This window comes from Oncorhynchus masou, chromosome 19 (assembly GCF_036934945.1).
Source record: "Oncorhynchus masou masou isolate Uvic2021 chromosome 19, UVic_Omas_1.1, whole genome shotgun sequence".
NCBI lineage: Eukaryota > Metazoa > Chordata > Actinopteri > Salmoniformes > Salmonidae > Oncorhynchus > Oncorhynchus masou.
Genome location: NC_088230.1, coordinates 19,505,323 through 19,519,851, shown reverse-complemented (window position 1 = coordinate 19,519,851; position 14,529 = coordinate 19,505,323). Strand labels below are relative to the sequence as shown.

At 42.2% G+C, this 14,529-nt stretch overlaps 1 protein-coding gene across 1 annotated transcript in view; it reads right to left on the bottom strand.

The window, feature by feature from the left end:
* galnt14 (UDP-N-acetyl-alpha-D-galactosamine:polypeptide N-acetylgalactosaminyltransferase 14 (GalNAc-T14)) overlaps window positions 1-14,529 on the bottom strand; it is a 133,237-nt gene that overhangs the window by 2,963 nt on the left and 115,745 nt on the right. The window contains exon 15 of the mRNA XM_064924681.1: window positions 107-226. Coding sequence (XP_064780753.1) covers window positions 107-226 — 120 coding nt within the window. The remainder of the gene's footprint in view (window positions 1-106; window positions 227-14,529) is intronic.

Genomic DNA, 14,529 nt, shown 5'->3' with positions numbered 1-14,529 from the left:
TTAGAAGTGTCTTTGTTTACGGCAGGGGGCTGCGGTGGCAGTGGCGGGCCAGCATGGTGTGGCATGCTGGGTGTTCAGGAGAGGACGGCGCCCTCTGGGCTCTTACTTGTTTCCCGTCGCTGATGTTGCAGGGCATGAGCATGACCTGGGAGGCAGGGAAGGTGGTGGAGAGAGAGAGGCAGTGCTGCTGCTGACGGATCTGCTGCCCGTGGGTGTAAATCCACTCCTGAGGAGAGAGATACACTGCCATTACAAACAAATACCACAACAACAACACACTATTCATTCAGTCTAATACACTCTCACTACACAAAAAGCACAATGTACACCTAGTGTACAAAACAGAATCCAGGTGAAGGCTATGATTGATCCCTTATTGATGTCACTTGTTAAATTCACTTCAATCAGTGTAAATCAGGAATGGGCAACTAGCATGCGGCCCGCAGCCCAATAAAAAAAGTTTTGGTCTCAACTTACTGTTGAGAGTTAGAATAATAAAATACACAAGGTGGAATTTTGAAATTTGGTTGTTCATCAGCAATCACTCAATTAAGCCATGTCAGCTTAATTTATTTTAGATTGGTAAATTAGTCTAGCAGCTAATTTACTACATTGGTAAATAGTGGCCCTGGGCCACTGCGACCCCTCATTTATTTTGTGGGCCCCACCCTCTTCAAAGTTGCCCATCCTTGGAGTAGATGAAGGTGAGGAGACATGCTAAAGAAGGATTTTTAAGCCTTGAGACAATTGAGACATGGATTGTGTATGTGTGCCATTCAGAGGGTGAATGGGCAAGACAAAAGATTGAAGTGCCTTTGAACAGGGTATGGCAGTAGGTGCTAGGTGCACCGGTTTGTGTCAACAACTGCAACGCTTCTGGGTTTTTCACGTTCAATAGTTTCCCGTGTGTATCAAGAATGGTCCACCACCCAAAGGACATCAAGCCAACTTGACACAACTGTGGGAAGCATTAGAGTCAACATGGGCCAGCATCCATGTGGAATGCTTTCGACACCTTGTATAGTTCATCCCCCGACGAATTGAGGATATTCTAATGGCAAAAGGGTGTGCAAATCAATATTAGGAAGGTGTTCCTAATGTTTTGTACACTCAGTTTATATGCGTGTGGACACATTTACACACAATCATGAGATACTGATAATATAAAATGACATTTTTTTTCCCATTATTAAAACACCCTCAGATGACAGACTGGGTATGTATATGTGTAGGCTACATCCAATCATGAGGCAACTCAATCCCTCTACCCGGGCAGAATGTGTGTCCCCAGTCCAGCACACACCACTACCCACGCCTCCAGTGCATCTGTCTCTGGTAGTGGGTTCACTCTACAGGAACATTCCATACATCATGAAATAATAAGAGTCTGTCTCTGTAGGTCCAGCCCGGGGAAATGTTACTGAAATGGCATGCTGGAGATTGACACACACACACACACACACACACGCACATGTGTGCGCCAACAATTGAGACAGTCGAGTCTCAACAATGGCAAAAACCCAAATGAAAAACAATAAATACTTTATGTCCCATGTCCCAGACCGAGACATTCTAATTTCATTGACCACTTAAACTCGTAAATGATGTAGAAGCAATGCTGCTAAGCCTGTCTGTGTATGGTGGTGCACATCCAGACACTTTCCATGGTCTAGCTAGCTTGCAGAGGATTTGATATTGATCCAAGGATCAAATTATTCACACATATTAAGTCATGAATCCTAGTGTTTTATGGTAGAATGTCAGACAGAAAGCCTATTTTTAAATGCAGTTGTTAAAGTGCCTCCTGGTACCAGCTGCCAGGTGACATCTCTGTACCCATTTGTCCTATACAGGCCAGATGCACTCCACAACAAACTGTAGTTTCATTTGATTTTATAGTTGTGGCCAGGTCTTCTTCCCCTGAGCCCAAAAAGTAACAATAAAGCATCTGTGTCCTTGTCTGGTGGAAAGCTTGTATTCTTGTAACAGTTGTCATGTTCTTGGATTCGACTTTTGTACACTTCCTTGGTTCCATTACATATTACCATGTGTTTTGAGAAGATGTTGTACATGGATAGTCTGTGTAAGTTGTCTAAATACCGTGCCTTGCGAAAGTATACGGCCCCCTTGAACTTTGTGACCTTTTGCCACATTTCAGGCTTCAAACATAAAGATATAAAACTGTATTTTTTGTGAAGAATCAACAACAAGTGGGACACAATCATGAAGTGGAACGACATTTATTGGATATTTCAAACTTTTTTAACAAATCAAAAACTGAAAAATTGGGCGTGCAAAATTATTCCGCCCCTTTACTTTCAGTGCAGCAAACTCTCTCCAGAAGTTCAGTGAGGATCTCTGAATGATCCAATGTTGACCTAAATGACTAATGATGATAAATACAATCCACCTGTGTGTAATCAAGTCTCCGTATAAATGCACCTGCACTGTGATAGTCTCAGAGGTCCGTTAAAAGCGCAGAGAGCATCATGAAGAACAAGGAACACACCAGGCAGGTCCGAGATACTGTTGTGAAGAAGTTTAAAGCCGGATTTGGATACAAAAAGATTTCCCAAGCTTTAAACATCTCAAGGAGCACTGTGCAAGCGATAATATTGAAATGGAAGGAGTATCAGACCACTGCAAATCTACCAAGACCTGGCTGTCCCTCTAAACTTTCAGCTCATACAAGGAGAAGACTGATCAGAGATGCAGCCAAGAGGCCCATGATCACTCTGGATGAACTGCAGAGATCTACAGCTGAGGTGGGAGACTCTGTCCATAGGACAACAATCAGTCGTATATTGCACAAATCTGGCCTTTATGGAAGAGTGGCAAGAAGAAAGACATTTCTTAAAGATATCCATAAAAAGTGTAGTTTAATGTTTGCCACAAGCCACCTGGGAGACACACCAAACATGTGGAAGAAGGTGCTCTGGTCAGATGAAACCAAAATTGAACTTTTTGGCAACAATACAAAACGTTATGTTTGGCAACACAGCTCCTCACCATGAACACACCATCCCCACTGTCAACATGGTGGTGGCAGCATCATGGTTTGGGTCTGCTTTTCTTCAGCAGGGACAGGGAAGATGGTTAAAATTGATGGGAAGATGGATGGAGCCAAATACAGGACCATACTGGAAGAAAACCTGATGGAGTCTGCAAAAGACCTGAGACTGGGACGGAGATTTGTCTTCCAACAAGAAAATGATCCAAAACATAAAGCGAAATCTACAATGGAATGGTTAAAAAATAAACATATCTAGGTGTTAGAATGGCCAAGTCAAAGTCCAGACCTGAATCGAGAATCTGTGGAAAGAACTGAAAACTGCTGTTCACAAATGCTCTCCAATTTTTCAGTTTTTGATTTGTTAAAAAAGTTTGAAATATCCAATAAATGTCGTTCCACTTCATGATTGTGTCCCACATGTTGTTGATTCTTCACAAAAAATACAGTTTTATATCTTTATGTTTGAAGCCTGAAATGTGGCAAAATGTCGCAAAGTTCAAGGGGGCCGAATACTTTTGCAAGGCACTGTATAACAAATATTTTGAGTTGTTTAACACTTTTTGGTTACTACACAATCCCATATGTGTTATTTCATAGTTTTGATGTCTTCACTACCATTCTACAATGTAGAAAATAGTAAAAATAAAGAACAACCCTGAATGAGTACAACCCTGTAATGAGTCCAAACCTTTGACAGGTACTGTATATGAAAAGCATAAGGTAACCATAGTAGCAAGCAATTGAAAGGGAACTATATGGAGATAATGGGAACATTGTTAGACCACACTTCGATTGTTGCAAGATGGGATCCAAACCATTACACTGTTGACTTTATTTGCATTTGACATTTACTGTACTTTTCGCCGCAACCATTCTGGATAAATTATATATCATGATTAGACTATTCATGGAAAATGTGGGGTAGGTGCAACATGAGACAAAAAAATACAATGGTGTGAGTAAGAGGACTAACTGGTGTCCACACACCTCTCCAAAGTGTGCACAGTTCCTAAGCACTTTTATGACTCAGAATCTTCAACTACAAGGTACTTTTTCAGCTCTCCTAGCTGTGCTGTTGAGGAACTAGAGCAAGCACACTTGTCGCTGTTTAGTTTGGAACACAACCCTGTATACCCACCATCACACAATGACGGTTGTTTTCGGAATCCAAAAATGGTCGATTATAACTCGTAATCTGGGTCAGGTGGACATGATTTGAAGGCTTGTTAAATTGCCAAGATGACTAGCTAAGTTCTAAAATGTTGGTGCGCATAGAAAGGAGTTACAAGTGGATTCAGGCATGTGTGCCGCTGCAAATTTTCTTCACAATAAACAAAGATACGCTCGCTCTGACATCATTTGTAGCATGTTACTGTACCGCCACTATGTTCCAATTTAGGTGCTTGTTAGAGCCCAAGTCGGCCATTTTCAACCTGTATACAGGTACAAGTGTAAAGGGCTACCAAGCTCTGCAGTAGCATACACTAACAAGTGTACAATATCACAGCTAGCATTTCATGATTTTTAAGGCTCTTTTTTTGTACATAGGCCTACATCAGCATGAAATGTTGATATGCTATTTTACACCCCATTTCTTATGAAATACACTGCTCCACCTTGAGAATACAGCCCATATTGTTTATGACATGTTTATCATAAGAGCTGGTCCACATGGATCATCAATGATTATCTTTCCCTGCAGCAGTCACATCATTAGATTACAGCACTGCTCCAATAAGAATCACATCACCTGGAAACACATCACAGAGGATAGGGCCTAGTGTGTGTGTGTGTGTATGAGTGTGTGCACATACGTTATTTGTGGCAATGTGCGCACAAGTGTGTTTGCGAGCTCGTGCCTATGTCTATCAGTAACAGCAGCCTCGCCAAAGGCCTGTGTGGAGGCACTGTGTTTCGCTGTGGAGGTGACACCAGTAGGCCAGTACAGCCCAGTACAGTAGGTCTCTCTCTGGGCAGAACAGAGCGGAGGTCTTTAATAAGAAGGCCCAGCTGGGCTGTGTGTGTTAAACGGCAGGTGGGTGGAGATCAGGCCTGCTAGCAGATGAACAGGTCAAAAGGAAGAGGGTATGCACATATCACTGCTTAATAGGATAAACTGCACTGTGTAAATGTGCTCTGTATTAAATCTAATTACCCTGCGGTAATGGCACAGCTTTTTTACGATGTCCGTTGTGGCACGCCAATGTTCATTTAATATTAATCTAGCGTGGCTCGAAGTCTAGGGGAAGAAGCTGTGTGCGACTTCTGGAGGCAGACGCACAGTTGCTTTTAGAAGCTTTACACTAGAGCACAGACAGACTGGTTGAATAAAGGCTGAGTGAAAACTTCACTCCAGTCCTTCATATTGGAAGCTGTGTTTTTGTCTGAATCTCCTTCCACTTCCCTGTTTGAATCAGAACACCTGACAACCACCAGTCTGGATCATAAGGAACAGCTGTGGCCATACTAAATGTACTTTGAGTGAAGCCTAGCTAACAATTCTAGGGAAATAAATGTTTTTGTAATGTTACCCGTAATGTTCACCTAATGTTTGAGTGTCCACTTTTCTGTTATTTAGTGGAACATTCTATCTATTTTAGAAAAAACCTTCTGAGAAACGTTTAAAGCATGTTTTTGTGTTAAAGTTAGGGGAACCCATAATGTCTAACAGACCTTATTTACAACGTTCTTATTTACAATATTCTCAGAATATACAACACTGAAGTTCTAGACACGTTTTATGGGACGTTGCAAGAACATTCATGTGAACATTCATGTGTCAGTGATTCTCTGAGGGTTCAGAGAATATTACATCAATATATCACCAAACATACACAGAACATGGTTGCCATGTTCTCATAATACACTACTCAAACAAATAAAGGGAACACTAAAATAACACATCCTAGACCTGAATGAATATTCATATTCTTATTAAATACTTTTTTCTTGATATAGTTGAATGTGCTGACAACAAAATCACACAAAAATTATCAATGGAAATCAAATTTATCAACCCATGAAGGTCTGGATTTGGAGTCACACTCAAAATTAAAGTGTAAAACTACACGACAGGCTGATCCAACTTTGATGTAATGTCCTTAAAACAAGTCAAAATGAGGCTCAGTAGTGTGTGTGGCCTCCATGTGCCTGTATGACCTCCCTACAACGCCTGGGCATGCTCCTGATGAGGTGGCAGATGGTCTCCTGAGGGATCTCCTCCCAGACCTGGACTAAAGCATCCGCCAACTCCTGGACAGTCTGTGGTGCAACGTGGCGTTGGTGGATGGGGCGAGACATGATGTCCCAGATGTGCTCAATTGGCTTCAGGTCTGAGGAACGGGCGGGCCAGTCCATAGCGTCAATGCCTTCCTCTTGCAGGAACTGCTGACACACTCCAGCCACATGAGGTCTAGCATTGTCTTGCATTAGGAGGAACCCAGGGCCAATCGCACCAGCATATGGTCTCACAAGGGGTCTGAGGATCTCATCTCGGTACCTAATGGCAGTCAGTCTACCTCTGGCGAGCACATGGAGGGCTGTGCGGCCCCCCAAAAAAGGCCACCCCATACCATGACTGACCCACCGCCAAACCGGTCATGCTGGAGGATGTTGCAGGCAGCAAAACGTTCTCGACGGCATCTCCAGACTCTGTCACGTCTGTCACGTGCTCAGTTTCGTCTGTGATGAGCACAGAGCGCCAGTGGCGAATTTGCCAATCTTGGTGTTCTCTGGCAAATGCCAAACGTCCTGCATGGTGTTGGACTGTAAGCACAACCCCCACCTGTGGACGTCGGGCCCTCATACCACCCTCATGGAGTCTCTTTCTGACCATTTGAGCAGACACATGCACATTTGTCATTTTGCAGGGCTCTGGCAGTGCTCCTCCTGCTCCTCTGTGCACAAAGGCGGAGGTAGCGGTCCTGCTGCTGGGATGTTGCCCTCCCACGGCCTCTCCACGTCTCCTGATGTACTGGCCTGTCTCCTGGTAGTGCCTCCATGCTCTGGACACTACGCTGACAGACACAGCAAACCTTCTTGCCACAGCTCGCATTGATGTGCCATCCTGGATGAGCTGCACTACCTGAGCCACTTGTGTGGGTTGTAGACTCCGTCTCATGCTACCACTAGAGTGAAAGCACCGCCAGCATTCAAAAGTGACCAAAACATCAGCCAGGAAGCATAGGAACAGAGAAGTGGTCTGTAGTCACCACCTGCAGAACCACTCCTTTATTGGGGGTGTCTTGCTAATTGCCTATAATTTCCACCTGTTGTCTATTCCATTTGCACAACAGCATGTGAAATTTAGTGTCAATCAGTGTTGCTTCCTAAGTGTACAGTTTGATTTCACAGAAGTGTGATTGACTTGGAGTTACATTGTGCTGTTTAAGTGTTCCCTTTATTTTTTTGAGCAGTGAATATATACAATATATAATATATATACAATATTAATGTTTTAGAACTCTGATCTTCCTGCTACTCCACCATGCCCATGTCAGAGATCACTTAGTCTGACTATTCTCTCATCGTTCTTTCATGAATTTAAGGGCTTTCTGTATATGTATCTAATTGTGGGGCATAGTAACCTGTTTTAACTGATAATCCTGAATCACTATGATCAATAAAACATTATGAGTGTACTTTTATCACATTTACATCCAAATGCATTCATCCTATTGCTTACACCTATCAAGTTGTTTTAGCTCTACTCAAAGGCCTTGGGAGGAGGGGTTAGGGTTTCTTCTGGACAGGGCCTAATTATACTGTCCCTACGGATATCCATTATTGGGACAGTGATTACGGTGTTGTGCTTATTGGGCTGGTATAGTTAGGCCCTGTCCAGAAAAAACCTTAACCCCTCCTCCCTAGGCACTTGTGTAGATCTGAAACAAATTGATAGGTGTAAGCAATAGGGTGAATTCACTTCGAAGTAAATTTCAGCTCTGTTAAAAGTACACTCCAGAAAAAGTTATATTGATCATAGTGATTCAGGAGTAAAATTAACAGGTTAATATGCCCCACCAACACCAGCTATACAGAAAACCCTTATATTTTTGAAATACGTCAATCAAATCTATGGTGAAAGAACATTCAATTGAACTTCTTATGGCTGGAGGCAGTATTGAGTAGCTTGGATGAATAAGGTGTCCAGAGGTGCCCAGAGTAAACTGCCTGCTACTCAGTCCCAGTTGCTAATGTATGCATATTATTAGTATATTTGGATAGAAAACACTGAAGTTTCTAAAACTGTTTGAATTATGTCTGTGAGTATAACAGAACTCAAATGGCAGGCAAAAACCTGAGAAAAAATCCAACCAGGAAGTGGGAAATCTGAGGTTGGTCGTTTTTCAACTCATTCCCTATTGAAGATACAATGGGATATTGGTCATGTTGCACTTCCTAAGGCTTCCACTCGATGTCAACAGTCTTTAGAACCTTGTTTGATGCTTCTACTGTGGGGGCAAATGAGAGGGGATTGAGTCAGAGGTCTGCCAGAATGCCTTGAGCTCGTGACGCTCGTTCACGTGAGAGTGAGCTCTGTTCTATCGGAATTCTACAGACAAAGGAATTCTCCGGTTGGAACATTATTGAAGATTTATGTTAAAAACATCCTAAAGATTGATTCTATACTTCTTTTGACATGTTTCTACGGAATGTAACGGAACTTTTGGACTTTTCGTCTGCTCGTGCGTTATGAAGTTGGATTACTGGGCTCAATGAGCTAACAACAAGGAGGAATTTGGACATAAATGATGGACATTATCGAACAAAACAAATATTTATTGTGGAACTGGGATTTCTGGGAGTGCATTCTGATGAAGATCATCAAAAGTAAGTGAATATTTATAATGTTATTTCTGACTTCTGTTGACTGCACAATATGGCGGATATCTTTTTGGCATGTTTGGGCTCTGAGCGCCGTACTCAGATTATTGCACGGTTTGCTTTTTCCGTAAAGCTTTTTTGAAAACTAACACAGCTGTTGTATTAAGGAGATGTTTATCTAAAGTTCCATGTATAACACTTGTATTTTCATCACCATTTATTATGAGTATTTCTGTAAATTGATGTGGCTCTCTGCAAAATCACTGGATGTTTTTGGAACTACTGAACATAATGCGCCAAATGTATACTGAGAATTGTTTATATAAATATGAACTTTATTGAACAAAACATACATGTATTGTGTAACATGAAGTCCTATGAGTGTCATCTGATGAAGATCATCAAGGGTTAGTGATTAATTCTATCTCTATTTATGACTTTTGTGACTCCTCTCTTTGGCTGGAAAAATGGCTGTGTTTTTCTGTGACTTGGCTCTGACCTAACATAATCATTTGTGGTGCTTTCGCCGTAAAGCCTATTTGAAACCGGACACTGTGGTGGGATTAACAAGAAGTGTATGTTTAAAATGGTTTGCAATATTTGTATGTCTGAGAAATTTTAATTATGGGATTTTTGTTGTTTTGAATTTGGCACCCTGCACTTTCAATGGCTGTAGTCATATCAATCCCATTAGCAGGATCTCAGCCATAAGAAGTTTAACTGAAACAGACATGGTGACGTAGCAGGAAGATCTGAATGCCATGAATCAAGAGGCTGTGAGTTCAAATCCCAGGTAAGGACATGTTGAATAATAATGGATGCATAAATTAACATGCACAATGTAATCATGTACAGTATGTCAAAGTGTGTCAAATATGTAAGTTGAAAACACTATGTTAAAACCACTGCATGTGAGTATCTCAAGATGGCGCCAGAGAACAAGGCTGATGTTTGACGTATTCCTAATTAATTGTGTTTTTTTGTTTGTTTCTTTCCATTGTTTGTAACTTATTTTTTAAACTTATTTTGTACATAATGTTGCTGCTACTATCTCTTACGACCGAAAATAGCTTCTGCACATCAGAACCGGGATTACTCACCACGGACTGGCAGAATCTTTTTTTCCTTTAACGAGTCCGACGAACATGACATGAATGATATACTGCTTTCCCGGGAACAGGCCCAGATCCCCATCATTTGCGTGAAGAGAAGGCAGAGAAAAAGAGGCCAGAGAGCAAGCTGCCTTCTGAGAATTCGTAGGTGATTGAATAAACCCCCACTTCCTTTCATTCTGCTAGCAAACGTGCAATCTTTGGAAAATAAAATTGATGACCTACGGAAGATTGAACTACCAACGGAACATTCAAAACTCGAGTCGTGGCTGAACGATGACATTATCAACATACAGCTGGCTGGTTATACGCTGTATCGGCAGGATAGACCAGCGGCGTCTGGTAAAACAAGGGGCGGCGGACTATGTATTTTTGTAAATAACAGCTGGTGCACAATATCTAAGGAAGTCTCAAGGTTTTGCTCGCCTGAGGTAGAGTATCTCATTAAAAGCTGTCGACCACACTATTTACCAAGAGAGTTGTCATCTATATTCTTTGTAGCTGTCTATTTACCACAACAAACCGATGCTGGCACTGAGACCACACTCAATGAGCTGTATACGGCCATAAGTAAACAGGAAAATGCTCATCCAGAGGCATCCATTTTACCTAATTTCTACCAGCATGTTAAATGTGCAACCAGAGGGACAAAAACTCTAGACCACCTTTACTCCACAAACAGAGACACGTACAAAACTCTCCATCGCCCTCCATTTGGCAAATGTGACCACCAGTGACTAGATCAATAAAAAAGTGGTCAGATGAAGCAGATGCTAAGCTACAGGACTGTTTTGCTAGCACAGATTGGAATATGTTCAGGGATTCCTTCGATGGCATTGAGGAGTACACCACATCAGTCATTGGCCTCATCAATAAGTGCATCGATGACGTCGTCCCCACAGTGACCGTACGTGCATACCCTAACCAGAAGCCATGGATTACGGGAAATATCTGCACTGAGCTAAAGGCTAGAGCTGCCGCTTTCAAGGAGTGGGATTCTAACCCAGAAGCTTATAAGAAATCCCGCTATGCCCTCCGACGAAACATCAAACAGGCAAAGCGTCAATACAGAACGAAGATCGAATCGTACGACACCGGCTCTGACTCTCGTCAGATGTGGCAGAGCTTGCAAACCATTAAGACTACAAATGGAAGCACAGCCAAGAGCTGCCCAGTGACATGAGCCTACCAGATGAGCTAAACTGAAATATGCATGAGAGCACCAGCTGTTCCGGAAGACTGTGTGATCACGCTCTTTGCAGCCGATGTGAGTAAGATCTTTAAATGGGTCAACATGTATGGACTAATGAATGTTCTTGCAACGTTCCCATAAAACATGCTTGTAATAAAATTTTAATTTGATTTGATAAAACATGCATAGAACATGCCTTGCACATCCATGCACATCACAGCAACATTCTTATGAAAATGTTGGTTAAGGCCACAGGGCCAGACGGATTACCAGGACGGGTACTGCGAGCATGCGCTGACCAACTGGCAAATGTCTTCACTGATATTTTCAACCTCTCCCTGTCCGAGTCTGAAATGCCAACATGTTTCAAGCAGACCACCATGGTCCCTGTTCCCAAGAACACTAAGGTAACCTGCCTAAATGACTACCGACCCGTGGCACTCATGTCTGTAGTCATGAAGTGCTTTGAAAGGCTGGCCATGGCTCACATACACCATTATCCCAGAAACCCTAGACCCACTCCAATTTGCATACCGCCACAACAGATCCACAGATGATGCAATCCCTATTGCACTCCACACTGCCCTTTCACACCTGGACAAAAGGAACACCTATGTGAGAATGCTATTCATTGACTACAGCTCAGTGTTCAACACCATAGTGCCCTCAAAGCTCATCAATAAGCTAAGGACCCTGGGACTAAACACCTCCCTTTGCAACTGGATCCTGGACTTCCTGACGCCTTCTCCCCCCCCCCCACAGGTGGTAAGGGTAGGTAAAAACACATCTGCCATGCTGATCCTCAACACAGGGGCCCCCCAGGGGTACATGCTCAGTCCCCTCCTGTACTCCCTCTTCAATCATGACTGCACGGCCAGGCACGACTCCAACACCATCATTAAGTTTGCCGATGACACAACAGTGGTAGGTCTGATCACCGACAACGACAAGACAGCCTATAGGGAGGAGGTCAGAGACCTGGCTGAGTGGTGCCTGGACAACAACCTCTCCCTCAACGTGATCAAGACAAAGGAGATGATTGTGGACTACAGGAAAAGGAGGACCGAGCACGCCCATCGACGGGGCTGCAGTGGAGCAGGTTGAGAGCTTCAAGTTCCTTGGTGTCCACATCACCAACAAACTAACATGGTCCAAACACACCAAGACAGTCGTGAAGTGGGCACGACAAAACCTATTCCCCCTTAGGAGGCTGAAAAGATTTGGCATGGGTCCTCAGATCCTCAAAAGGTTCTACAGCTGCAGCATCGAGAGCATCCTGACTGGTTGCACCACTGCCTGTATGGCAACTGCTCAGCCGTGAAGTAGCAGACATACAGTAACAGATATAAGACACTATAGAGGGTAGTGCGTACGGCCCAGTACATCATTGGGGCCAAGCTTCCTGCCATTCAGGACCTCTATACCAGGCGGTGTCAGAGGAAGGCCCTAAGAATTGTTAAAGACTCTAGCCACCCTAGTCATAGACTGTTCTCTCTGCTACCACACGGCTAGCGGTACCAGAGTCAAGTCTAAGTCCAAGAGGCTTCTAAACAGCTTCTCTCCCCAAGCCATAAGACTTCTGAACATCTAATCAAATGGCCACCCAGACTATTTGCATTGCCCCCCTCCTCTTTTACACCACTGCTACTCTCTGTTGTTATCATCTATGTATAATCACTTTAATAACTCTACCTACATCTACATATTACCTTAACTAACCGGTGTCCCCGCACATTGACTCTGTACTGTTACCCCCACGTATATCGTCTCGCTATTGTTATTTTACTGCTGCTCTTTAATTACTTGTTACTTTTATTTCTTATTTGTGTTTTTTAAAACTGCATTGTTGATTAGGGGCTCGTAAGTAAGCATTTCACTGTAAGGTCTACACCTGTTGTATTCGGTGCATGTGACTAATACAATTTGATTTGATATCCCTAACCTTGCCACAGACAAAAAGAGCTGTGAATGGATCAGTGGTTCACCAATCAGGGATTGAACAAGGTGTGATGTGTAATTAAACATTTATTTTTTTGAGAATACTTCTTTGGGACCATCAGGCGACGTCCCGTCAATTTATACACAGAAATGTTCTTGCAACGTTCCCATGAAACCCATCTAGAACACAATATCTTACATTCTGAGAACATGGCAAACATGTTCTGTGTATGTTTGTTTGGACATTGTTGGAATATTCTCCTAACCCACAGACAATGGATACAGGAATGTTCTTTCAGGAATGCCCTGACCCTCAGAAAACTGAACACGAATGTTCTTGCAACGTTCCCCTGAAACGCGTGTAGAACATTAATATCTTATATTCTCAGAACATGGCAACCATGTTCTGTGTATGTTTGGTGGGACGTTGATGGAATATTTTCCTAAACCACAGAGAAATGGACTAATGAATGTTCTTGCAACATTCCCATAAAACATGCATAGAACATTAATATCTTATATCCTGAGAACATTCCTTGCACATCAAAGCAACATTCTTATGAAAATTTTGGTTAATAACCTAATAAGACTCTTAAGGGAACCTTCTCTAATGTTGTGGGGACATGTCTGCTATTCTTATACACTGTAATAATAAAATATAACTCTTGGGCTACTACAGTACTGCACAAGCATAATAGGCCAAGACTTAATTACTGCTGACACAATCATTATACAGTACCTTGTTTTAGCATGTCTCAGCACTGAATTAAATCTAAATAAAGCACAAGGAGCTTCCTAGGGAAATGAATTTGGAGAGAGAAAACACCCTCCTCCTGACCAAAACAAGTCTGATATTTTATTCACTAATTGGTCTGTTGAACAATCAGATTTGAAACGTTTCTGATGTGAAAAGATCTGGTCAAAATATCTGATGTGATTGGTCAAAAGACCAATTAATGGAAAAAAGATCAGAGTTGGCTGCCTGTGTAAACGCATTATAAGTGCCTTCCTGCCTTTTGCATAAGACATCTAGCTTTGTGATGTCATCTGATTTACATCAACTATATGACATGTCAACAGATAACACTTGGTCTTAGACAAATCTTGACCACTGTGGGGAAAGGTCTTACAGTTTTTCTCAATTGCTAAAACAAAATTTCTGAAACCTTGTTCCATTTCCTGAAAACATTAAACACAAAACCTCATCTTCAAGCACATAACCTCGGACTCCTCTTGCAAAATGAAACATTCGCCTCAAAACAGTTTTACCTGTGTTCAAAATCAAACACTGCTCTCAAATCATAAACAAAGTGATCAAAATGATATACACTCTCAAGCAGTCAGTAAACAATACACTGAAAAATAGGAAACACATTGTTCAAAACATACAATTCTCAGGGAGAAGTACATTTTCAATCTAAAATTAATATTCATATTTTTCCGTCATT